Here is a 25,682-nt window from a genome sequence, read left to right on the forward strand (position 1 = left end):
CGGCTCGCGGCACCGGGAGCTTCGGCACGGTTTGCATTTCCTCTTGCGTGTCGCCGACGCGGGCGTTGCTCATCGCAGTGTCTTCGGCCACGAAGACCTTGACCCGCGCGGGTCTGCCCGCTCTGCTCGCCGGGGTTCTCCCCTCCTGCGGAGCTCGGGGGCGCGTGGGCTGCTCCCATCGCCTCTTCCCAGCGGCCCCCCGCCGCTTCCAGCAGCCGGGGCGCGGCCGAGCGCTGCTCCCCGTTGTGCAACGCGGAGGGGCGGACGGCTCCCCCCCCACCCCTCCTTCCTTTCCCTTTTGGGACCAGCGCTTCTGAGGTCCTCCACAGGCGCGTTTGGTCTCAGTGTGTGGCTTTGGGCTTGGCATGCCCCAGGCGAACCAAACAACATTTCCAAGGCTTCCTCGCCCCGAGAAGGGGAGAGGAGCGTGCGTCTGTGCGTGCGTGCCGTGAGACACTTCGGGGCTCAGACTTGGGGGCCGTACCTGGGGCTGGTGGCCGGGGCAGGGCGCGCCGGGTGAGCACGGGCTGCCCCTCTCCTCCCGGCGATGCCAGGGGAGGCGCGGGGGACCCGGTATCGAAGGCGACTCGCGGGGCACGCAGGGAGGGCTGCGAGCAGGTCGGAGGGGCTGGCGTCACCGCGTGCGGCGCGCAGGGCTCGCACCCCGCCGAAGGTGGAGCGCGGCAGCGCCCTGGCCGCCGGCCAGAGGCAAAGAGCTCCTTTGTTTTCCCGGAGGAGCGCGAGGGATTATATTCCGTTGAGCTCACTTGGTCTCCCACTTCTTATTGTGCGGCAGACATGTAATCATCTCGTTCAAGGAGCTTAGTTAATTGTTTACAAAATAGAAGCGGTGGCGATGGGCTGCGGGGAGGGAGGCGAGCGGGGCTGGCGGCGTGCGGGAGGCAGCGGGGTGCTGGGGCTGGCCCAGCTCCGCCGGGGGGGGTCCGGGGCCAGGCAGCCCCCCGGGCCGGCAGCGCGGCGCTCACCTCCCCGCACCTCCTGCGAGCAGCAAGGCTGCGTTGGTAATTGTTGTGCAAATGCAACGCTCCCTGCAAGCTGCGAACCGGGCCAGCGCTCTGTTTACACGGAGAGGCAGCCAGCTTTCCAAGCGTAATGAGTCAGCTCGCCGAACAGAAGGGGCGCAGAATTAATCTGGCATCCGTCTGGCCTTTTCTCAGCTGAGCAGGTTTGCCGGAGCTCCACGTGAAGAGGCGGCCGCCCCGGCTGCAGGCGGCCGCGCCGACGGCGAGAGCGGGCGGGAGGGTTCGAGAAGGCGCCGGCAGCGTGCGGGCCGCGAGGCGAGGCGCTGGGAACGGGGACCGCGGCCTGGGGCTGGCTTTCGGCGTGGGCTGCTGGGAGCAGAGCGAGCTCGTGGAGGGCAGAAAGCAGAGCTGTTTGCTTTTAGGCTCCTGTACCGAGTGCACTCAGATCTCCAGCGCCGGGCGCGAGGCATGGGAATTTCCACCGCGTGGGCTTTCGGTGGCTACTGGAGCAAATCCCTTGGGGCGGGCGACTGTGCCGGTGGCCTCGACGCCGCTGCTCGCACCGGCACGCGCTCGCTCTGCCTCTGCCTGCGCTGCAATGAGGGCCGGGGGTGGGAGCGAGGGGACAGCCCCCAGCCGGGACGAGCCAGGTAACGACCGGGAGCAGCTGCTCTGCCGGGAAAGGGCTGGGAGAAGCCGTGGAGCGAAGGCTTCGCTGGGGCTCGCCGCTGCCACGAGGGCTTGACGTGATGAGGAGCAGAAATGCGGGGAGGCAGATTTTGCCTCGCCTCCTGCTCGTGCGAGAGCCAAGGGCTGGGGCCGCCGAGGCTCAGCGCCGCCTGGAGCAGGGGGACGCGGAGAGGCCTCGGTGCACGGAGCCGCTGCGGGAGGAGGAGGGCGCCCAGCCCCGGGACTCCTCGCGCTGTCTGCGCCATGCTGCGGGGCTGGGAGGGGGCTGGGAATCGCTTCTGAAATCCTTTTTTTTAAAAAAAAAAAAAAAAACAACGCCAAAAAAACCCAACCCACAAACCAACCCAAAGGGCTCTGAAGTCTGTGAAGCGTAAATGAACCGCTTGAATGACGGCGGGATTTCCAGGGCGCTTCTGAAAGGCGGCACCGAGGAAAACACTCCTCGGGGGACCCCCAACGCCCGGCCCCCCTGCCTGCTGTCCCCGTGGGGCACCCGCTCCCCATGGCTGGGGCTGCCCCGGCTCCTCGGGACCCGTGGGGTCCGGGCCGTGGTGCCCAGCCCGGGCGGGAGGCTCCGGCTCGGCGCGGCTCCTGCCTTCCCCCTGCCTTCCTTCTTTTTTCCTTCTCTCTCCCCGCCCCCAGGATTCCCAGTCTTGTGATGCAGCCCTGCGTGACTTTGTTCCTGGACAATTTCCTGCAATTGTAGCCGTGCAGAAAGCCAGCCGCTGTTCTCAGAAGTTAATGGGTGCAACGCGCAGCCTCGTCAGGTGGCGATTAGCTGGGGAAGAGTTTGCGAGCGGTCGCTGTTTGCGCCGCTTCGGTGCAGGCAGAACCAGACCTGTGCCGCAGGAGCTGCCGTGGGTCGCTGCGCCGCGCTCTGCTGCTGCACAGATGCTTTTTAGCCTCTGCTCTCAGGAGAGGCGATATTTTTGTTCACCTAAAAAGGCCTCGCCGGCCTTGGCTGCAGCCCGCCTTTCTGATCCCTGTTCCAGCTCACGCTTCGCTGTATTTCAGATGTCAGTTGTCTTTTCAGCCCTGTAACCAGGCAACACATGGCAGGAGCTGGGAGCGCTTTGTTATTCCCCGAACTGCCTTACCTAGGCCAAGGCGCCGCGGCCGCGCCGGTGCGAGGGTGAGGAGCCCGCGGCCGGCGCCTCGGGAGCGCTGCGCCTCGGGGCGCTTTTGAACCCGGTTGCGAGAAGAAAGCGCGGAGCCGTGTTTGGGGAGCAGGTTTTGGAATCCGGAGAGGCGCGGGCGGTGCTGCGGGTGGCCGGGAGCGAGGCCGACACCGCCGGGGTCTGCCCCGTCCCGCGGCCGTGCGCTCGGGGCCGTGCTGCAGCAGAGGAGGTTGCTGTGTCTGGGCGCAGTCCTTTCCAGGCTTCCCCTGCACGTGAAGCAAGTTGGGTTTGCAGCGACAGGTCCCAGCCCGCTGCCGCCCGGCAGCGGTTTTACCCGCGTGTGGGTGCTCTGCCGTCCCGGGGCTGCCCCGGAAGATTTCGGTGCGGGTTTATCCCCCGGGAAGTGTCTTGCCTTTCTCCCCAGCGGAACGATCCTTTTGTGATGTCTGACTTGTCTTTTCCTCTCTCTCTAAACAGACGGTTGATGATGAGGCGATGGCAGCATAAATGAAGATCAAGTAAGGAAGGCAGAACGATGCCCAAGGGTGGGTGTTCTAAAACACCACAGCCAGAAGATTTCTCTCTCAGCAACGACATGGTGGAGAAACAAACGGGGAAAAAGGTAGCGTGGCTTGTTTACTTGCCTTCCTTTGGGGATGCTGCCCCTTGTGCCCGATGGCTTCAAGCCGTGACAGCGTTTCAGATGGCAGCAGCTTGCCTCGGGCTGCCACCACCTGAACCCAGTCTGTTTTGGCACTCTGCTGGCAGATGAGGTCCACTTTATTTTCCTGGCGGCCGTAATACTTCCTGGGAAGTGCTACAGCCGCCTAGCTCCGCCTCAGAGGAGCCGTGGGGGTGTTGGGAAGAGTCTTCCAGAAGGACTGGGTGTTTGTAAGGCTTCCTGCTAAGCCATGGAAGGGCCAAGCAAAGCGGCGATCTTGTATGTGTGTGCCATGCGAGGGAGCAGATTCCCCTCCTCTGGCTGGCCGCGCAGCCAGGTCGGACGGGGCTGGTCCTGCTGCACCCAGCGCTGGGTGCTGAGCGTGGCCTGGCCGGGAGCTGCTCTGCAGAATTACTGCTGGGGGGGTTTATGTGGGGTGTTCGGGTTCTGACCGGGCCTGAGAGGAGGCTACTGAAAAGAGACCTGAGTTTAAGGGTAAATAAACCCATGCTTCTCCCCTTGTTTCCCGCACCCCGATGCTCATTTTGTTCCAGACCTGCGCTGCGCCTCCCCTCGCAGCTTTTTCAGGCCCTCCCCAGTGTACGGGTAGCTCCCGGTAAGCACTTCCGCAGAAAGCTGTGCTCAGATGTTACCTTAAAACACAAATTTAAACCCACCCCTTTTGTGTTCTGCTATGGAAACAAACGCCGCCCGCCTCCCTTTCACCCCCTTGCTCGGCACTCCCCGGGGAGCGTTCGGCAGCCCCGGTCGTGGCGCTGAGCTTTGTCCCGGCACGGGTGCTGCGTCTCGTGCTCTGCCGCTTCCCCCCGGGGTCCGAGGGGTTGTGGTGGCAGTGCCGCTTCTCTCTGCGCGGGGCGCGAGGTCGTGTTATTGACGGGAGGAGGGAAATGACAAACAGCCGGCGGGGAAATCCCAGGCAGAAACGCAGTTTTCGAGCACGCTCGTGGCATCGGCCCCGTTCCCCTTTCTGCTGCCGTGCGTGCACGCAGATCTGTTCTGGGATCCACGCCGAGGGGTTCGTGGCTCCCGCGCGGGGAGACGCCAGCCTTTACCTGGGCGAACGGGGCTGGGGCCCAGGGAGCACGGGTCCGGGGTTTTGTGGTGCCACGCGAGGAGCTTGCCGCGGGCGCAGGTGCGTTGGGAGGGAACGGATCGGTCGTGGTGTGAGTCAGCCCCCATCCTCCTGCGCCCGCTCCCCGTGGCTTGAAGGCTGCGGGTTATTCACGGGCAGGGGGCTGGAGAGCTCCCTCCGGCGAAATGACTCGGGACACAACCGATTTCATGCTTCCCGTCGAAAGGCGTCAGCACGGACGGGGAAGAGCCCTCCTGCTCCTCGGTTCCGGTCTCAGCAGAGGAGCAGCTCGCAGGGTTTGTCCTGCGGGCCCCGAGGTGCCGTGCCGGAGGACGCGGCGCAGCGACTCGCCCCGCAGCGAACTGCCCCGCGTCCCGCTGGCGTTGGGCCGCGGTGACTCAGGGCGAGAGCACGCGGCCCTCGGGCCTCCCGCGTCCAGCCGCCGCTCTACCTGCCTGTCCCGGGGGCCGCTGCTCTCCATTTATCTTGCGTTTGTCAACACTCGCAAAGGCCGAGCTGGCGACTTGGCACTGGGGGTGGGGGCGGGCGGGGGGGGGCCTGGAGCGCGGTGCCGGGGCTCCACCGCTGCCTCCGGGCTCTCCTTCACCACCGCCTTAGCACGGGCACGGAATGGAGTTTGCACACTCGCCGTGCCTCGCTGCCACAGAGCAGGGGGGGAGGGCGAGCCCCTCCTGGCTGTCAGGGCCCCGGGGGGGGCCCCGGGGGCTGCGGCGTGGGGCCGGGCCCGTTGGTGGCCGCCGCAGCCCGGCGGGGCCTTATAAGGGCCGCTGCTGTGCTCAGCCCTGCCCGGCCCTCGGCCGCCGGCACGGCCCGAAGGGCTGCTGAGAAGTATGCGCGCCTTATATGAGTAATTCCGCGCCTGCCGCGGCTCCGCAGAGCCCCAGCGAGGACGAGAGCCCTCGCTGAAACCATTTCCTGACGTGCCCGGGTCCCACACGGCTCGCTGTGGGCTGCGGCAGGGGATTTCTGTTTGGGGGGGGGGGAAATGCTTGACGTGCACGGTCTGAGGTGCGCGTCCGCTGCGGTGTCGGACCGCACACGGAGCAGGACGGTGCTGGGCCCGGGTTTGGGGCTCGCTCTTTTTCCTGCCCCCTTGTCCCGCTTCCAGCAGAGGGGAGGCGGGCCTGCCTGCCTGCTGGGGCTCCTGGCGCCGCACGGAGCGCGGGGCACGCGGGTGCTTTGAGCCAGATGTGAGCGAGGCTGAGCAGCCCCCGGTCGCTGGAGGGTACTCTGCTCCCGCCAGCCTCTCCAAAGGAATTCAAACCCGGTCATCTCCGTACTGTGAGTGTTTTGTTGCAGCCTTGATCGTGACGTGTTCAGTCTGAAACTTCACACGCTGTCCCCTGGTTTTGGAAAGGCCCCCAGGGACGTGGTGGCTCCACCATATCCCGCGTGCCCTCTTGGTGGCCCGCTGAATTCTGCCCGTCCCCACTTGCACCGCAGAGCACGAAGCCTCCTCTGCTCCCCGGTGGGGCTGGCTGGGAAACGACGGCGTGCTGCTGCGTGACCGCGGGGAAGCTCCCAGCACCGCGTGCTTGCTGCATGGCTGCGTGCGCTGGGCATCTCCGGCGGCACGCGTGGTCCTCCTGGGCTTCCCGCGTCGCCGCTGCCGCTTGTCCTGGTCGCTGCTTGCTTTTTACGCGCGGTGCAACCTGAAACACTTTCAACTCATTTTGGAGAACAAAGGGCGCCGGGGATTTCCACGCAAGGCTTTGCATAAGCGGCTGGGCTGTGAGTCAGGTTCTGCTGGTGGTGCCGCGAGAGCACGGCGCAGCGCCTGGCAGCAGAGGCAGCAGTCCTGCGGGTCTGCGGGCACCGACAGCACCGCTCCGCTGTACGGACGGAGGAAGAGGAGGCTGCAGGTACACGGCCCTGCCTGCAAAGCAGACCGTACTCACCCCACTTCTCTGCTGGACGTCCACGTTGGCTTGCACAGGGTTGTGCGTGGCTCTCTTACAGAATTTTGCACCTCAAAGAGCTACGTGGTTATTTCTGCCCTGAAAACCTGAGTTTGGATAGGCAGCTGGCCTAGAGTGAGCTGTGCATGAGGACAGAACGGGGCGTTTGTTCATATGTGCCATAAATGACCCGAGCAGATTGCTGTCAGTGTCTCTCTTGCTGATCAGAGGTGTCTGTGTGAAGAGGAGCCAGCACGGCGCTGCTGAGCGCCTTGCCCTCAGCTCCAGCACATGGCACCCAGCAGCAACTCATGGTGCACCCTTCTGCTATAGCAAGCCTAACTCGAGGTGGCTTCACGTAGTAAATTCGTGTATTCATATAGTAAATGTTACTAATAACGTAACGTGGCGGTTGGGGATTTCTCCTGAAGTCATGCTCTGCTGTGTCCCCTTTGCAAGGTGTCTTGTCTTAGCACCGACAAAGGGGAACCTGTTCTCGTTGCGGAGCTCTCGGCCGTGCCCCCAGCTCCCTCCCCGGCCATCAGCAAGAGGCTGAGGAGCCCCGCGCCTGTGTTGCACGCGGGTGCTCCTACTCATTTCTCTGCAGCATCGATTCATTTGGATTTGTTCCTTCCGTGAAACCCGATTCTTGCACCTTTCGGATGAATCAGAGCTTAGCCGAGACACAAGATGACCTAAAAGTGAAAACTGCTTTTACTCAAGAAAAGAACTACGTTCTTCATTACAAGATTGGAAATAATTACAGAAGTAAAGCTTAAAATAAGAAAACGAAAGCAGACATTATCTTCAGGAACGTTCCTCTCCAAGCTGCCTAAATTTCTCTGCGGTGGCTTCACTGCAACGTCTGCAGGCCGCCTCAACAGGCCGCTGCTTTCTGGGGGAGCAGAGTTTGGATCTCCCTTGCTCCGACTAGAATGAAAGGTTACCATCACGCTGCTGAACAAATTAATCTTCAAAGCGGGGCCGGGACTTCGTTCCCGGTGGTTAATTCTGCTAGCCTGGCTGGCTCAGCAGCTCTGAGCGTTAGGGCGAATGCAGATGGAGCGCTGCCCGAGCTTGCCCGGCGTCGGGACTCACGCAGCCAGTTCCATTTTCACGCTGGGCTCTCCTCGTCTGGGAACGGGTTTTTTGCCCGATTCCCTTCTTCTTTGTCTCTCCTCTAACAGGGCGTTTTTAACAAGGTTGCAATAACTTTGTAGAATGAGCTGCATTTTTACCTCTGCCGTGCTTTTTCTCACTCCTGAGCGTGCAGAGCTCCCGCTCGGCAGTCGGGCAGCGAACGCCTGACCTGGCTTCTAGTCCCCGCGGCCCCCCCGCCTGCAGGCTCAGGCTTTCGCACCGCAGCAGCGAGCGAAGCCCGAAGCATTGAGGGAGTTTCAGCGCAGGTAGGCTTTAAACAAGTTGTCGCAAAGAACAGTTGGCAGATTTCAGCTTGCTTCTGCTGGGCCTTGCAGCCCAGCGCGCTCCTTTTTGCGTTTCTGCTCCTATGGCTCCGTTTGGTCCTTGCAGCCCCCTTGCAGCCCCCTTGCAGCCTCCCAGGGTGGGCTGGGAGGCCACGAGCCTCACAGGCAGCGGAGGACGCGGCAGGTGCGCTCCAGCTGCGCTCCCTTTGAAGGTTACAAACAAAGAGCCGCGTTTTTTGTGCGGAGCACAACTGACCTCTTGCTGGAGTTCTCACCGTGGAGCTGACGTCTGGGAGAAGCGTTCGGAGTCGAGGAAATCCCGCCACGGGGTGCCAGGGGCTGGACCGCATCCTGGCCTCCTGCTGCAAAAGCAGGCAAAAGGTTCGTTTGTACTTAAATACCGGGTGGGAAAGGCAGCCTGAAAGGTCCAGGAGAGGAACAGGAGCTACAGACAGCGAGCACAGCTGCCGATGTGGTAAGCGCCACCTGAGAAGCGTCAGATGTGACCGGTACCTTTGGAGTCCTCCGGAACTACCTGCCTCGCTGCGAGCTGCCACCACGTGGACCTGGCCGACCGGAGCCATCGGTGTCGGGCACGAGACTCCCAAACGGGCCTCCAGCAGTGGAAGAGGTGCTGGGAGTGCGGGGCTGCAGCAGTGCTCTGAGCCCGCGCCGCACGGCTGCTGCTGCTGCTGCTGCTGCGTGGGCAGCGCCGGTGCTGAGCTCTTGTCCCAGCCCTGACTGGCAGGGGTAAAATGCCAGGCTGGGGAATTCTGGAAGTGCAGTGGCAGTTTCTGAGTTGCACGCTGGGGCCGTGCCCTTGCTGTTGTTCCTACCCAGAGAAAGCAGCTCAGCACCTCTGCTGCCTGGGTGCTGAGCCGGGGCAGGGCGCACGGATGTGCGGTGTAGCGTTGCTGTCAGAGCTTGTGTTGAACTGGGGAGGAAAAAGTGGCCTGCTGGCATCAAGGTGGTCCTGGAAGGTGGTCGTTGGGAGGGCTGGTTGTGGGCTTCAGATAAATGATGAGGAATTTGGTGAGGGGCTGCCGAGAGGCCGACCTCTCCCCTGTTCTCTCTGGGTTCTGGCTGTGAATTGCTGCCGGTCCCTGGCCTCGTTGCCCTGCCGGAGCTGCTCGGAACTGGTGAGAGCAGCAGCGCGTAACCTGCACCTTCGTGGTGCAACCTATTTTTGTCCACGTCAGAAAAAATAAGACAACAGCACTGCAACACGTGGTGTTTAAATGCAACCTGGGGCGGCTGCGTGAGGAAGAGGAGGAGGACGGGCGGTAGCGGTGCCTGCGGTGGAGCGTGCCCGGCTCCAGCCCCGACAGCCGCTCCGCCGGCAGGGATCAGGCTGCTGAGCTCTCAGATAGGTTCCTTTCGCTTGCTTTACCAAAAAAGGGATTCCCAGCCCCATTTTTTCAGGCCTTAGTGTTGCACTGGAACGTGGATGAGGAGGTCGAGCGTTGCGAGCGCAGCCGAGGAGGAGGAAGGAGCGATGCGTGTGGTGATGCCGTGGTCTCGCGAAGGCCGGCGCAGGAGCCACGTGCCAGGAGTTGGCTGCAGGCGGCCTGGCCGGCGTCTCTGAATGCAGGAATTTCTGTCGGCTGCGCTTGTCTGAGGCTCCAGTGATGGTCTTGCGTGATCTGAAACGTTAAGGTTCTTTATTTCATCTAACTGTACCTAGAGCCTAGGCTCGAGGTTTTGTTTGAAATCACAGAAGCCGCTCGTTTTGGCCTCGCTTTTAGAGCAGCTGCACAGGGGTGAAACTCGGAGCACGTGCCTGAGCTAATAGTTTCTGAAATACACAAGCTACAACTGCGTGACTTTGGCTGTGCGCATTCTGAGCGCATGGAGCTCCAGCAGTTTCAGTTCTGCACCAGCTTTCTCACTGCTCACCCGGCGCCTGCGTCGCCTCCCGCGCCTTCGTGCACGCTCGCGGGGGATTTGTGCTCAAGGTTGCTTTTCCTCTTAAAATCCCAGTAGGAAGAAGCTTAGAATTAAGCAGCTAAATCCTTCAACCTGTGCTGCCCTCCCTTCAGAAGCGGGCTTTCCTGCAGCGTTTGCAGCAATCCTTTCGCCGCGGCACGGCCGACCCCGCGCCCGGTGGGCGCCCCGGAGCGCCGGCCTGTTGGGTGCGCGGGGCTGCGGGGCTGGCCCTATAACGGGAACGTTGGCAGGCCGCCGGCTGCCAGAATATCCTCCAGAATAACCCCTTATCACATAGGGTCAAGTAGCAACGCCGTATTCCTGTGCTAGAAACATCGCAGCCCCCGGTTCTCCTGGGCATGGCCGTCCCCACTCGCCTCCGGGCCCGGGGAGCCCTTTACCGGTTCCTGGGGCCGTTTGGTTCGCACAGCCCCCTGTCCCCCAGTCCCAGCCCCTGCTGCCCTCGAGGCCTCTGCCTCCGTGCCAGTTGCTGAGGGTTTCGCGCTGCACATCAGCCCAGGCTGGCCTCGCTCTTCTGCGGTGTGGCACTGGGGCTTTAGCTGGGTGAAATGAGTTGGCCTTTCCGGCAAACCAAGCAAGCGCTCGCTGCTGCGGCCCTCCCTGAGCGCGCAGGGACCTGCTGGGATGCTCAGAGCGGTGCCTCAGCCACCACGAGCCGTTCTTCGGTCTCAGTGAGCGGGTAGAGGATGGGGCTGGCAGTGCTGGCTGCCGTGCCAGCCCTCGGTGCCCCTTCCTCGCTCTCCTGTCCAGAGGACAAAAGTCGTTTCTTTCCCCCGTGGCTACAGGGGGGCTCGTTTCTGCTGCATGCACAAACCCAGCCCTGCGAGAAGGGGAGGAAAAGCATGTCAGGAGGTTGGGGTGGCAGTCGGTCCCTCCACGGTCTGGGGAAGGTGCTTGCTAACCCGCTGTCTCCTTTCTCTTCCCAGGATAAAGATAAAGTTTCTCTAACCAAGACTCCCAAGTTGGACCGGAGCGATGGCGGCAAAGAGGTGAAAGAGAGGGCCACGAAGCGGAAGTTGCCTTTCACTGTCGGAACAAATGGAGATCAAAAGGACTCAGATACAGGTACAGGAACCGCAAACCCCACCGTGGAGACGGGAGCCATGGGGCTGGTGGGACGCACGCGGCGCCCGACGTTCACCCGTCCGTACTGGAGCGCTGCTCCACGTCTCCTGGGGTTTTGTAATCAGAGGAAAAGGCGGTGAGCAAGAGGAGAGCTCCTGAGACGCACGGGCACGTCGGGAGCTGAGCGTATCTGGGCCCTTGTGTTCTCAGTAACACACGTAACGGGACCGGGGATGGCTCTGAGGGGGGGGAGGCTCCCCGTCCCGGGCTGGCGGTCAGCTCGCTGCTGGTTCTCACTAACCCAGCTGAGGAGCTGCGGCTCCGGCTGGCCGAGAAGCAGCGCTGGGCCTTGCAGTGAGAGCTTGGAAATCAGCGAACGGAGCCGAGTTCCCTCTAAAAGCAAAAAACAAGCGGTAAAAGCTAAGGTCGCACGCGCCCGCCTTGAGCAAACTCGCTGGACGTGTGTCTGTCTGTAAGTGCGTTTGCCACCTCTGCAGCCACACTTTGTTGTTTGGGGCCTTCAGACTTGCAGGACTTCCTTACCTGAAGCTGAGAAACCCTGTCCAGTCGGTGCGTGCGCGCACCAGGGCAAAGCCGGCGGTCAGAGCGATGCGCCCCGCGTGTGGCTGCCGAGACGTGGCTGCCTGGGGCTGCTGGCAGGCAGGGGCTGGCCGGGGGGGTGCTGCGACCCCCTGCACCGTGAGGACACCAGCGTGCCCCGCGTGCCCCCTGCCTGGCACTGCCACGGTCACCTCTGCGGCTGCAGCCCCGGCGAGCACCCGGTTCCCAGGAGGTGCCGGTGCCGTGCCGGGAGGCCGGAGGAGTGCAAGCGAAGGGAAAAGCTTTGCTCTGACTCAGGCCTCTTGTACTTATTGTTACTCCTCAGCTGCAACGGAGCCGCCGGCTGGTTTCCTCCGCTTTGGAAGCTGGGAGGGCAAATTTGGGAAGGTGACGAGCGCTGTCGTGGCCGCGCAGCTCCCGCGCTGGGCAGCGAGGACACGCGGTGGCGGCGGTGCGTCCTCGGGGCTGGCCGCACGTTTCCGTGGGTCTCTTTGTGCCGAGTGGTAATTCTTTTTTCAATTCTTTTTTGAACTCCATGTCCTGAGAGAGTTTCAAAACATGAATTCACGGAGCCAAGTGGCAGCTCACGCTGCTTGCCGTTTGTCGGTGTGGAGCGTCACGTCGGCGTTCTTGGTGTGCAGAGGGGCGAGAGCATCACGGGGCGAACACGCCACAGCGTGCAGCTGCGGGACGAAGGGCAGCCCCCGGCCCTGCGGGACCAGAGGGAGCCTGGGCTGGGGGACCCCAGCTCGCTCCCCAGGGAGGCGCAGGGGCACGGGGAGGGCTTTGGCTGGGGGATGGCTCTGGTGCACGGTGCGCTGTGCTCCCTGGGCGCGTGCAGGAGCATCGCCTCCGGGTGCCGGGGCACGGCAGCGCTGACGAGCCACAGCCGTAGCTGCTGCTGCTGCTTCCTGCCGAGGGCGTTTCTGAACCGCGTGCAGGACTCGGTTGAGATTTTAAACCCAAACTCACTTAATGAAGGGCTTCCTGGCCCTTGTGGTAGCTGGGATGTCACGGCCGGGCTCTGCCAGCGCGCTTCCTGGGGGACCAGCAGCAGTTGCCTGCTGTTCAGAGGGCTCGGGTCTCCTTCTGGCTGTGGAGATGTTAGAAATGGTGCTGCCGGCGGCATCAGGAAGGAAAGGAATTGAAAAGGAGCAGGCGGGCAGGGACAGCCCGGTGCTGCTACCAGGAGAGGGTCGTGTCAGATGCGCCTTCCCCTTCCCCTCCGGGGCTTGGCGGAGCTGTGGGCAGGGGAGCTCGCTGGTCTCAGAGGTGCACTGAAAGACAAACGGGGCTCAACAAAGGCTGGGAAGGTGTAGGCGAGTCATCAGCAACCGATTTGGTCGAGACCAGAGAGAGGAAGTGACTCAGCCCCTGGGGAGGAGAGAGCGGCGGGGAGCTGCAGATGAACGGCACGGAGAGCCAGGCCGATGCTGAGCAGGAGCTGGTTTCTGTCCTCTGAGGTCTTCTCCTCCAGGAACCAGATGCTTGAGGTGGGAGAAGCTCCCCGGCACCGTGCTCCCCTCTGGCACCACCCTGCTGTGACCGTGGGGTCCTTCTCCTCCTCGGCCGGGCTCGAGGACGGCTTTCCCTCAGGGGAGAGGCCTGTTTGAGGCTGCACAAGGGTTCCCCACCTCACACGGGGCCGGAGAGGTGCCTCGAGCCTGTGCAGGTGCAGTCAGAGTCCCACAACACCCACCGGCCACGTCCCGCTGGCATGCAGCTGGAGGACGAAGGACAAAGCTTTGGTCTCGAGCAAGGGGGCCACGTTTGGCTGCCCCGAGCAGGGGCTGCTTTTTTTCTCTTCCCTTCCTAAACTTCGATTTCAGCTGGTGTGAGAAGTGGGATTGCAACACCAGCGCTCGCCGTGCCAGTTGCGGGGCTGACCTTCGATGTTTTGTGCAATGCAGCCGGACTTCCTGGGCCGCTGCACGCGGGCTTTCGTGTTTGCCTGAGGACGGTTCTGCTGGGCTGTTCCACAGCCACGTGAAATTCAGCTCTAAGGATGTGGGAAGTGGGAGAGGGCTCTTTCCGCCTGTAGCAGGATTTTTTCCCCTCTTTAAATGTTTAAGCAGTAACGTGAAGCCTTGCCCGGGTTTGCTGCAGCGGCTCGTCTGCCCTAGCACCGTGCAGCCGCTGTCCCCGCGAGGGAAAAAAATTTACACGAATCTGTAAGCCTCCAGACTGCTTGTTCCGGATCCAGCTCTGTGGGAGCCGCATCTCTCTGCCCGAGACTTCTCCTGCCTTCCTCCTCTCCCCTCGTGCAGCATCTCCCCGCATCCAGACACTGCTGAGAGCCTACGTGCTGCCTGGCAGCAGCCAGACGAGTAAAGCCAGCTTCTCCCCAGCACTTCCAGCAGCCTGTGAGGCTTCGTGCAGCTCTTCAGTTATGCGCCGTGCCGAAAGGAGGTTAGCCATTAAAATAGACATGCACCGAAAAAAAACCCCACAGCTGTGTAATGCACGGGGTGCGAGAGTCTGGAGTAGGGTGATGGTTGGAGCAGGTGATCTCAATGGTCTCTTCCAACCTTAATGATTCTGTCCGCCGTAGTGGGGACGGCCTCCTTAGCTTGATTTCGGGCTGTCGCTCGAGTCCCTCGGCTTCCTGTAGGGTGGAGCTGTGGTTTCTGGGCTTTCAGTCGTCACCGGGGAGAGGTAGGGCTTAATAAAAATCTCCAGGGCGCTTTGGGTTAATTTGGGCTTCCCTGAGCTCTCCGGGGAGCTGGAAGGACCTGAGTGAGGTTGGGCCTGCTGTGCTGGGCTGTGCTGGGCTGGCTCCCCCTGGGTGCAGAGGCCGGCCTCCCCTGGAGACCCCCCCGGGGGAGGAGAGGCAGGCGCTGGGCTGGGTTTGCCCCTTAAGGGTGCTGCTGGCTTCTGGTGCCTCCAGCCCCACTGCCTCCATGCTGCCCCTTGGGCCTGGGCGACATCTCTGGGGCAGGTTTTGCACATTTGCTGGCAGACTCAGAGCACAGAAGAAGCTCAGGTTTGCCCAGATCGTGTCCAAACCCCGCCATCGCCAAATAACACCCGGACTTGAATCCACTTACTCCAAAATCACAGGCGGAGGAGCCGTCCTGTGCCTGTGCTTGCCGGCGTAGCCGAGCAGTGAGTGCAACGTGTGCTGCTCCGCCTCGGAGCGTATCACGGCTGAGCCGCGCAGCCCTGGCCTCAGCAGCGTTATTCCAGAAACAAATGCCTCACTTTTAAAGTTCCCCGAACACCAGAGAAATTCTTATTTTGAACCGTTTTGTCATGCAGGCTTTGGTTTCTCTGGCAGCTCTCGTGCTGGAGCCGAGGGCTTTGCGCAACTGAGCTCTCCCACCGCCGCCCACAGGGGAAACAAGGGCAGCCAGCGGTGAAGGGGGGACAGGACGGGTCGGGGGGGTAGGAGGGGGCCTGGGGGGGCAGGACGGGACTTGGGGGGCTGGAGGGTCTGGGGGGGGCAGGAGAGGAGGGTGCAGGGGCCGGAGGGGCGCTGGGGGTAGGAGGGATTTTGCATTCCTCATTGCCGCCTCCAGCGCAGCCGCTGCTGCTTCCAGCGCCCGGCCAGGCCGGGAGGGGTGGGCGCCGTGTGGTTTGGTCGCGCTGTGGCTTTGGGTCACGGGATTTCTCAGCACCGCTCGGCGGTTTTGTTGTTGTTGTTACCGGGGTGCGAGCCGAACCAAACGGCACCGCAGGCAGCCGTGGTGGTGGCGCCGGGGACGGCGCGGGTCGGGGCCCCGGCGCGGTGCCGGGCAGGGAGCAGGAGGTGGCTCCTGCCCTGAAGGAGGGGAGCAGCAGGTTAGGTTCCCTCCCGTGCTGTCAGGGTTAAAGGCGGCGTCGTCTGCCTCTGCTGTGGTCTGGAGGCATTCGGCGGCCGTCTGGGCTTTCTGGGATGGGGGAGCACGGCCAGAGGACGGGTGTGGAGAGTGTGGCCTGAGAGTCCCCCGAGCTAAAAGCCCCTCCAGCCCTGTCCGTCTCCTTCAAAAACAAGACGTGAAAGTGGCATCGTGCTTCCGAGGACCCGAATAGCAAGGTAGGGTCCTCCTGCCGGGAGGCAGCGGGGAGAGGCAGAGCCCCACCAGCACCGTCGCGCCGTGGAGGGCGGCCGTGGGTCGTGGTGGCGGCGAGCGTGAGCGCAGGCAGCGGGACCTGGCCTCGGAGCCTCCTTCGTGCTGATCCCCGAGCACGGTACGTGGCGCTAATTGCTGGGTTACCGAGCCCGATGAATCAGCCGAGCTCACCCGCCCGCTGCGTCCCTCCTGGACGCGGCCGCTGGGCTGCCTACCGCCCGCTCGTGCTCGGAGCGGCGCTGCAACGGGAGCGGGCTCGCAGGTCACAGGCGGCGGGGCTGGCGAGGGGATCCGTGAGAAGCAAATCGCTGGCTGGTTAAAAAAAATGCATCCGCGGACCAAGCCGCTATTTGTGTGCGCCTCTGTTGCTGGCTTCGGGCGGATGTGTGCAGCTGGGGGACTCGAATGGGCTGCGCTGCATCGGGCCTTTCTTTGGTTGTATAATTTCGGTCCTTTTACTAAAATAGTCGAGAAACTGTTCTCACCTAGCAACCGGGGAGAGAGTGAATGTCAGAGCTTCTTCGCTTCTAGCTGGCTCCATAATGCCGGTACAGTGTGCCGAGGCTGGCAAACAGCAGCCTTCAGATCACCCTTAGAAACTCCCCGTGTGCATCAGCCATCTGGGAGGTGCTGTGCGGGAAAGCAGGTCGCTCGATGATGGGAGCTGCCATAAATCTCCCTCCTCCCCCCCGCCTCACCTCCTTAACATGCAGAGGGAGAGGCTGCAGTGTGCTGGGTCTCTGTGAACCAAAAATCTATCAATGATGGCTTTTTCTCTAATACAAGAGCTTTTATCAGCGCTGTCTGCGGAGTGTCCTGCCCCCGGCTCCCGGAGGGGGGCCGCGCGGGCGAGCCTTCCTCCCCTCCTGCTCCTCCTCCTCCGGTTCTTTCGGCCTCGTGGGAAATGAAAAGTGTGGACCTGAATTCTCTTTCGGAATTATTCCTGTTTAACATGGAGATTGCGGTATCTGCTAGAAGCCCCGGGGTTCCTCCTGCAGCCCGTCTCGGCAGCCTGTCAGCCGATGGCCGCCCCCGAGGATGCATTTCCACCCCTCTGCCTGGTCGTGCTGTCTGTCCGGCAGGGCTGGCGGGGGGCAAGGGCTGGTGTTAGGATCGCCGGCTATCTGGGGCACGGCGTTCAACCTCTCTGCCCGAGCGATGCTCGTAAAGCCACCGAGGCCACGGGGGTCGGGGCCTGCAGATGCTCCGTCGCCGGTGAGCCGGGGCCGGGCGCTGGGGGACCCTCCCCATCCTCGGGATGAGGAGCAGCGCTCGGGGTGCCCCCTGCCCTGCTGCCAAAGCAGGCCCTGCCACGGCGTTCCCTCTCGGTTCCCTCTTGGCTTTCACGTGGCTGCTGTGCCACATCCCCTCCCTTCTCTACCCAGGGGACGTTCACCCTGCAGGCGCTGCAGCACGTGCGTGAGCTCCCCGGTACAAAACGTGCCTCCTGCCTGCGTCGGGCCCCCCGGTGCGGCTGTCGAGCCTGAATGCCTCATTCCTCCGCTCGTGGGCCGCTGTGTTATGGTCTCGGTGCTTTCGTGCCAGCCCTGCTGCCCTCCTGCTGCCATCTGTCATTGATCTGCCCATGCCACTGCCGTTTAACCTGCTGCTGCTGTCCTCCCCGCGCCGCGTGCTGGTCCTGAACTCCGGGGGCATCCGCTGCGCCCACTCACGCCGCGCTGCCTTCCCCTCTGCCCGCAGATGTCGGAAGCCCCCTGCTCGTGCTCAGCTGTCAGCAGCGTGCAAAGCCCGGGCGTGCAGCGCGCGAGCAGGGCTCCGGGTGCGGGGACGTGTCTGCGTGCTCAGGCTCGGCGCTGCCCGCACGGGGCCGGGCTGCTTCCCCTCGCTGGAGCTGGCGTGCGCCGAAACATCTTGTGCCCTGTGACTTCTGCAGTAGAAATGAGTCACTCTTACGCATGCCAGGCTGTGGATCAGGAAGGCAGAGGCTCGTGCGGTCTCTCAGGGGTGCAATGCAGTCTCCGTTGCTGTCTGTGCCGTTCTAATTTATTCTTATCGATCTGCTGTTTGTGCGCTCGCTCCGTGAATAAACTCCAAAATCCCGACCCGTGAGCGAGCTGGCCGGCAGCGTCCCCGTGCAGTGCGGAGCCGTTCGGCGCGAGCTGCTTATTTGGAAATGGCATTTTTCCGCAGGGTACCACCTTATATGCCTGTGCTGTCATGCCGGAGCCGTTCAAACGGATGCTTTTTGCATTACAGGGTGCGACACGCGGTAGTGGGGAGCGGGAGCTCGGCTGCAGCTCTCCGCGATGCCTGCACCTCGCGGCGCGCCAGCCAGGAACCTGCGAAGGTTTTCCCCTCGCGCCGCTCCCGTCTGGCTCCCGGCCTCGTCCCCGCTCCCCTTCCTGCCGGGGCCGAGGCTCAGCCCCGGCTTCGCACCCCCCGCCAAGGCAGCGCCAGCGTTGCGTGACCTGGAGCTTAATTCGGACACGGGAGCCACCTGCGGGCCTTTGTCCTGGAAAGGCGCTCGCGGTCTGCCGCGCACGAGAGCGGCGTTCGTAGCCCTGGAACAAGAAGCAGTTCCCCGGCTGAGGCTTTGCTCTGTGTTGGAGATGGAAGCAGGCGGCAATGAGCTGATTTAAAACTGGGTCCCTGGCGGTGGGGCTCGTCCAGAGCCCCCTGTGCTCGCCCCTCCTGTGGGGCACACGCACGGCGCCGCTGCTCGCACGGCCCTGCGCTCTGCTGCTGGGGGGGCCGCCCTGCACAGCCTTTCTCAGCCTGAGCACAGCCTCGCTAAGGGGTTTTAGTGCCAAACGTTGTATTCCTGCGTGCCGAGCTGTGAGCGTTCCCCTCGGTCTGCTCCACGTTGCTGCAGGGCGTTGCAGAGAAGCGCTTACTGAGGGGAGCAGCCTGCAGGAGCCACTGGCACCCGGAGCCTGCGGGCCGAGGTCTTCGTGCGGGGTCCTCACGGACACCTGGTGACAGCCAGGCTCTGAGCGAAGTTTCCCAGGCTGAAATAAAGCGGGCTTGCAGCAGGGCAGGGCCAGGGAAGGCTGCTGAGGGCCGTGTCGCCAAGCGGGGCCATGTCACGCTTTCCTGCTGACCCCGAGGCCGGCCGGGTGCTGCCGGAGCATCGCCTCGGGGTCGTTTGTCGGGGAGCACCAGCAGGAGAAGGAGGCAGGGAGCAGGGAGCCATCCCCTGGTGCCAGGCCCTGCAGTGCCCCCGTCCCGCGGGGCCCCACGCACGAGCCCAGCTCCTCGGCTGCTGCCTCAGCCCTCGCCACGGCGCGAGCAAGCGGGAGCGCAGCGATCGCTCTCCGGTTTATTTCTGTCGCGTGGATCACATGGCTCTTAATGCTAAATGCTGTGTGGGGGAGGAAGATTCTCCAGCTGTAGAGCTAACAGGAGGTTTTCGGTTGAACTTTGTAGTCGGTTTGGGGAAATGGCAGGCTCCTTCTGACAACCCGCGGCCCCCAAGCGTTGCTGTTCTGCCTGGGACTCCCCTGCACGCCCACACAGCCCCTGCCCCGTCGGGCCCTTACACACGGGCTGTACGTGTGTAAGGCGTGCCCCGTGCCGAGGCAGGGCTGGATGTGGCTGGGGCCTCTGCCGCCGCCGGGCACAGCAGGATCAGACGACGCTGGCGGCATGCGGGGCTCGGCCGCGGGGCTCGGGGTGCTGCCCGGGCTGACTCGTTTTGTTACCGTAAGCACGCTGGGTTTAATTTTATTGTAAGCCATTAAAAAGCTATCCACTTGCCTGCGATCTGATTTCATCTCCTAGCTCTGCTACCGCTGCCAGGGTGACCGAAAGGTGGCTTTGGAGGATTAGGCGGGGGTTCTCCGTCAATGTGCGCGCATCCCCGGGGCGGGTGCCGGGAGGTGCGGTGCGTGCTGGCTGGGGCCGTTTTGGTCCTGAGCACCACTGAGCGGCCCCGCTGGTATCCGGACCCCCTGCCCGAGGGGGCCACGAGAGCCCGGGCACGGCGTGGCACCTGCAAGCACCCAGGAGCCGGCAAAGACACGGGTGGCTGATGTAAGCAGAGCCCGGAGTTGTGCAACCGGCTCGTTGCTGTAGCGAAGCGTCACCCGATCAGCGCGGTTCAGGTGCGCGGCTGGCGACTGGCGCGGGCCCAAGGCTGTTCCTGGTGCTAGGCTCGAGGGGACGATGCGGGGCGGCCGCCTTGTGGCTCTAGGGGGAGGTTTGGCCCTTGTGCTCGTGCCCAAAGCCGCGCTGGCTGCCTCCATCCACACCGGGGGTGTGGGTGGGGACGGGCTCGCCGTCTGCGTGCAGGGAGCTTGCACGCAGCTACCGTGAGCGGTGAGCTCTGCCCGAGGCGCTGCGTCCCCGTCACACCACAACAGGGGCACGGAGGAGGTGCGAGCTGGCTCAGGGGGGAGCGGCGCCGTTTGCTCTGGGCTGGTGGCTGTGATGGAGGGGAGCGCAGGGGACGGGAAGCGCCGGCTGCGCCTGCCCACGAGGCCGAGGTGGCGGCACGGGAGGTCTCCGGCGCCTGGGGCGGCTCAGAAGCGCTGCTGGGGAGTTTGGGCTCGGTGCTGAAACCCCTGCCTAAAAACAGAGAGTGAGAAACGTGCAGGCGGCGCTGTCAGCGCAGGGCTGTGCTCAGCGGGTCCCCGGTCCCGCTGCCGTGCCTGCTGCCGCGGGTCCTGACAAGGGCCCTGCTTGTCTGTCACAGGGTGATGCAGAATAGCTCTTCCTTCGGCTTCGGAGCCTCCCCAGCATGCAGGGCAGTGCCTGGTGTTGTCTGCCCCAGCAGGGAGAGCTGGCTCGAGGCTGCACGTCCTCTTGGAGCTCTGCGTCTCCCCCGCTTCTCATGCCCAGTTTCAGGACCCCGGATCTGGGCAGACCCCAGTGAAGGCTTGGTGGGTTCCCCTCCCCGGCTGCTCGGGTTTGAAGCCCTGTAAATTGGAGAGGGTCATCAGGCAAGTTCTTGTTTGCAGACCCTGCTTTGAGACTCCTCGTGTCCCACCATCTTCTGGGATTCTCAGAGTACTTTCAGCACAACGAAGAGCCTGTTTAGGTTCAGACTTCCATGTAGAAGAGACACAGACGTGTGCTCGCTCGCTGCCTGACCTGGCGCTGTGTTCTGCTGCTCGGGGTTCTCAAGCAGCATCTGAGCAGCCCTGGCTCGAGCCCGCAATGTTCGGACCGGGAACTGCTCACCTGCACTGACAACTTCTACACGTGTGGCCCCTGCGAATGCTGTTCCCGGCCCTCTGTACGCAGCAGGAGCCCTGCAGCCAGCCTGGCTGGGAGCGAGCTGTGCCAGCGCTTAGAAATAGATGGGAGCAGCGTTGGGTTTTCCACTCACACGCACCATATCTTCCTTATGCTTTTTTGTGGGTTTAGGACAGTTGCCTGGTAGGAGGCACGCAGCTCGGCTCCTTGGCAGGGGATCGCTGTGCTGCTCTGCAGATCCGTTTTCTGTCTCTTGCTTGGCTGGCTCCGCGAAAGGAAACTTGCAAGTTTTGTTTCCTGAGCTGACACCTTGGAACTCGGGACGCATCCCCGCAGCGGTGCTGAGCAGCGTGCAGCAGCACCGGGCGCTCGCCGGGCAGGAGCAGCAGGAAGGGCTGCCAGCGCTCCTTGCAGGGGAAAAGAAGCGAGATTTGCATTGAGAAAACTGGGAAAATGCTTTAAGTAGTTGAGCTTCTCGCAGGGCTTAGGCGTGCGGGCCGGCGGGGCCGGCAGAGGTGCTCACTCCTGGTTGTTTTGGGAAGGATGCGGCCGAGCAGCGTGTCGGCTGAGGGTGTGAGCTGCGTGCTGGGGGCCCTGGGGAGGAGAGGACCGGTCCCCTGCTCCGTCCTGCCAGGGCTCGGTCTGCGCCCGTGGCTCGGGTGCAAAGCCCACGGCGTGGCGGTGCTGAAGGGGTGAGGTGGCAACGTTGCCGAGCTGTCAGCCCCTGTCTCGTTAGCGCTCTCTGTTGATGCTTTTAGATGCCTCCAGTTCAGTCCATGCTGTGGTGGTATAAGGCTGCGTACGCTCCCCGAAGCACCATGGCATGAAATGGAGGCTCCTAGAAGCAAGATGGAAGAAGGTACGGTACCGGCGGTGGCCCCGCCACGGAGTCGCTTCCTCTGCCTCTTGCGCTGCTGTTTGCTGGGGGGAGAAGGGAGCGGGGCAGAGCCCCCAGGAGAGGCCGCGGTGGAGGCGATGCCGCTCCTGCCCCAGGTCTGTCCCATCCCGTCCCGTCCCATCCCGATGCATGGTACCAGAGCTGGCGGGCAGCAGGAGCGGGTGCCAGCGCTCCCACCGCAGGGACGCGTCCTTCACCAGAGGCTTTTTTATCTGTGAGAGACCGGGACAGACTTGGAGAGCTGTGAGCGCTCTGCTCGGAAAGGAGCGTGGTTCCCGGGCGCTGCGATGCTCACAGGTTGTGCTTTTGTGTCTCGTTGCATCACAGAAAAGCAGGGTCCAGAGCGGAAGAGGATTAAAAAGGAGCCCGCCACGAGAAAGCCTGGCTTGCTGTTTGGAATGGGCCTTTCAGGAATCCGGGCAGGCTACCCGCTCTCCGAGCGCCAGCAAGTCGCTCTTCTCATGCAGATGACAGCCGAGGAGTCTGCAAACAGCCCAGGTGAGCTTGGGAGCAGCTCCGTGCTGCTGCCCTGGGGGGCGGCGCTGCGAGGGGCGAGCTCTCTCCCTGCTGTTTCTGCCCCCTGTCCGAGCCCTGGTGGACGTCTCCTGCTCCAAAGCAGCGAGCGGCGCGGCACAGTTGGGCGCAGGAGGGCGGCTGCGCTGCCGCAGGGCTCTGCCAGGCCCCTGGGTGCTGGGTGCGGGGGAGCGTTGTGAACCGAGGCCAAACACCAGCCTCTGGTCTTTCGGCGTTCCTTCTGGGGAGCAGGATGAGGCTGATGATAGCCAGCGCGCACTGTAACGTGAGATGCAGCGCAGCTGGAATGTGTTTACCACGGATTTGGGATTTTGGTAATTTTTATCTGTTGCGTGACCCCCCCTCTGGGGTTTTTAGAGGCGCAGCGTGCTATCCGTGTGCGTACATCTGCATCCTACACACGGACGCGGCAGCTTTTAGCCGCCTGTTTTGTTGTCCTTAACGCAAATCTAGCTGCTTATGTTGCTGTTACTTGAAAACCAGCAAAAAGCTGTGTAGTCTTCAGAGCATTCAGCTGTTCCCAGAAAATGTGCTCCCCTCCCAAGGCTGTCAGACCTCACATGTGCTTGGTAAAAGGCCACTTCCCTTAGGAAATGAGGTTTTAGGGTAAGGAGCTGCATTGTCTACTCCTAAATCATGGGATTGCCTACAGTCTTTGCAAGGACTGCAGTTCTCTCCAGCGGGCTTTGGCAGCCTGCAATTAATATCTGTATTACACACACACAGGCTTTCCTCTGTCTTCACATCAACTTCAGAGGCTGTTAACTCTCAGTGCCTTGCGGAGAGCGTTTCAGTGGAGAGGCGAGATGAAACGCGTTGCAACAGCTCCCTCTAAGGGTTTAGGTCTCGCTTTGAGCTGCAGTTCTTGACTGTGTTCTCTCCTCCTCGCAGTTGACACAACACCAAAGCATCCCTCTCAGTCCACAGTTTGTCAGAAGGGAACTCCTAACTCTGCCTCCAAAACCAAAGATAAAGTAAATAAGAGAAACGAGCGAGGAGAGACTCGGCTGCATCGAGCTGCCATCCGAGGAGATGCCCGGCGCATCAAGGAGCTCATCATCGAGGGTGCGGATGTCAATGTGAAAGACTTTGCAGGTGAGCAGCACCACACCAGGAGCTCTGCGCTTTGCCGTCGGGTTGGATGTTCCGCCCGGAGAGTGGCTCCTACCGGGGAAAGTTGTTCCCTTACGACACAGGTTTGCTACCTGAAAAGGAGAGATTAACCAAAAACAATGATTTTGCCTTCAGGGGAGGAAAGCATCTTGCTGTCCTTTAAAAAAAGAAAACTACAGATTTCTAAAAGTAAAAAATCTTTGGAAAACATCTGCTCATGTGTTGGAGCTTGGCAGCCGAAGTCTTGGGCTGTCCCGGCTGCACCCACCCTGCTCCTGCCGGGCTGGGGGTGCGGGTCGTCTGGGGCTCTCGTGGCTCTGTGCTCTTAAACGGGACCGGGACCCTCTGGGCCGTTTCTTGTTCCACGCAGGTGATGCCCGAGAAGTCTGGAGGAGGATTTGCAAAGGGAGGCAGACTGTTTTAGCTCTTTTTTTTTTTACTTAAAACGTAAGAAACGTGCATAAAGATATGAAAACACTAGGTTTGTGGAGTCGTCACTCCGGAGTCGAATGGCTAATGCTGTCAGTCCTGGGGCTGTACCCAACGCGGGGTGCTGCTGAGAGGAACCACGCCACTCCTGCACTCCTGCACTGACGAGGAGGCTAAATTAGCACGAGGCAGCCTCTCTTCCGGCACGTCCAAGAGCTCGACTTCGCTCTTTGCTGTTCTCTTTGCACGATTTTTTGGCTATAAATAGCTATGCGTGTTCCTCTGCCTGGGTGATTAATATCAGTGCTAGACGGAGGTATCGGCTGTGATTAATTCTGGGCACAGGTGCCCCTTGCTAACGCTCCCGGTGAAGGTAACGGGCGAGCTCCCACGGCGCTATCAGCAAAACACCCAAGGAGCCGCGCGCTTTTGCTGGGAAACTTCAAAACAGCTTCTGCTTAAAAATAGTCTGTTTGAACATGATAAAATATTTCATCCTGTGTTCTTCAGAGGTTTGTTTGAGAACGAGAGCCGCTGTTACTGTGGAGATGGGCTGTTTGGTTTCTCTCCGAGATCAGGGCCTGTTTTGCCGTGGCATGGCTGCTTGCTTTGGAAAGCACACAGAAAATATTTGTTAGGTCTGTGTGGGGGATGTTTCGGAGCAGTGTCTGTAGCTCAGAACTCAGCCCTGCTGTAGGAGGCCGTGTTTCTCTTACAGACAAGTTGGAAGGGGAAGGGATTTGAGACCCAGCTCCCGCATGGCATCAGCACATCTCCCAGTTTCATAGCCAGAACTTCGCCTTCGGGTTTGCCAGGGCTGTGCCGTTTCTAGCAGACAGTCTGACTGCCCGCGGTGCAGCCCGAGGGGAAGGTGGGGCTGGTCCTGCAGGGTGCCCCGAACTGCAGGGCAGGGCTGCAGGCTCCTGGTGCAGGCAGCGGTGGTGCACAGAGGTTGCTTTTCCCTGTCTCTGACTCTCTCCGTGAAGGTGATGCCCAACTCTCGGTGTCTGTTTGCTTGCAGGCTGGACGGCGTTGCACGAGGCATGCAACCGGGGTTACTACGATGTTGCAAAGCAGTTGCTTGCTGCAGGCGCAGAAGTCAACACCAAGGGGTTGGACGATGACACCCCGCTGCACGACGCAGCGAATAACGGGCACTTCAAGGTTGGTTGTGGCTGGATTCCACGGCTCTCTTTCAATGACTTTTTTCTTCTTGTGTGTCAAGCAGCCACCTGTGCAAATGCAGAGATTCTGGTTATTTTATTATCGTTTGCTGCTGATAGCCGTGTAGCGGTGGGAACCTCCTGCCCCCGTACTGCTCAGCATTTTACTTGCGCAGGAGGAGAGTTCATTCTGGAGCACAGGGAGAGAGCATGGCTTTGCAGCTGGTTCTTCTCCCCGTTTTCCTGCCCAAATTGATTCACGTTGCTGTTTTTTGTCTTCTTTCTCATCGATGTCTGTTAGTGCCCCAGGGCTTGTCCTGTGGCTGACAGCGGGCTGCACTCCAGCTTGAGCATGTCCCCTTTTTGTTATATATAAAGATTACCAAAAAAAACCCAACAGATTCAAAACACCTTTATGAACACTTACAGTCTCAATTTCCATTTTCAGGTGGTGAAATTGTTGTTGCATTATGGAGGGAATCCTCATCAAAGCAACAGGAAGGGGGAGACACCTTTAAAAGTAGCTAATTCTCCCACCATGGTGAACCTGCTCCTGGGGAAGACGACGTACCCCTCCAGCGAAGAGAGCTCAACAGGTGAGGCTGACCTTTTCGTGCATGTGGAAGCAAGGTCTGTGGCCTGCAGCTGTCTGGTAATACAGAGACATTGAGAGGACAGTGAAGTTAGGCTGTTTTCAGAGCATCTGCACACTGCTGTCACAGTCAGGAGCCCAGCTGTAGCTGTAACCCAATTACAGGCGAGGTAACTGCCAGCCCGTCGCTCCGGGAGCTCTAGCTCTTTGCTCTGGAAGCCCACGCTGAGATCGCTTGCCTGGTGCATTCGAGATGTAGGATGGGAAGTCAGTTGCAGGTAAA

The 25,682-nt window shown here is 61.7% G+C and overlaps 1 protein-coding gene across 1 annotated transcript in view; it reads left to right on the forward strand.

The window, feature by feature from the left end:
• ANKRD11 (ankyrin repeat domain containing 11) overlaps positions 1-25,682 on the forward strand; it is a 119,353-nt gene that overhangs the window by 86,874 nt on the left and 6,797 nt on the right. The window contains 6 exon segments of the mRNA XM_067004302.1: positions 3,269-3,413; positions 10,762-10,900; positions 21,896-22,066; positions 22,994-23,197; positions 24,666-24,808; positions 25,256-25,403. Coding sequence (XP_066860403.1) covers positions 3,327-3,413; positions 10,762-10,900; positions 21,896-22,066; positions 22,994-23,197; positions 24,666-24,808; positions 25,256-25,403 — 892 coding nt within the window. The 5' untranslated portion in view covers positions 3,269-3,326.

The sequence above is a fragment of the Anser cygnoides genome, chromosome 12 (assembly GCF_040182565.1).
Source record: "Anser cygnoides isolate HZ-2024a breed goose chromosome 12, Taihu_goose_T2T_genome, whole genome shotgun sequence".
Taxonomy (NCBI): domain Eukaryota; kingdom Metazoa; phylum Chordata; class Aves; order Anseriformes; family Anatidae; genus Anser; species Anser cygnoides.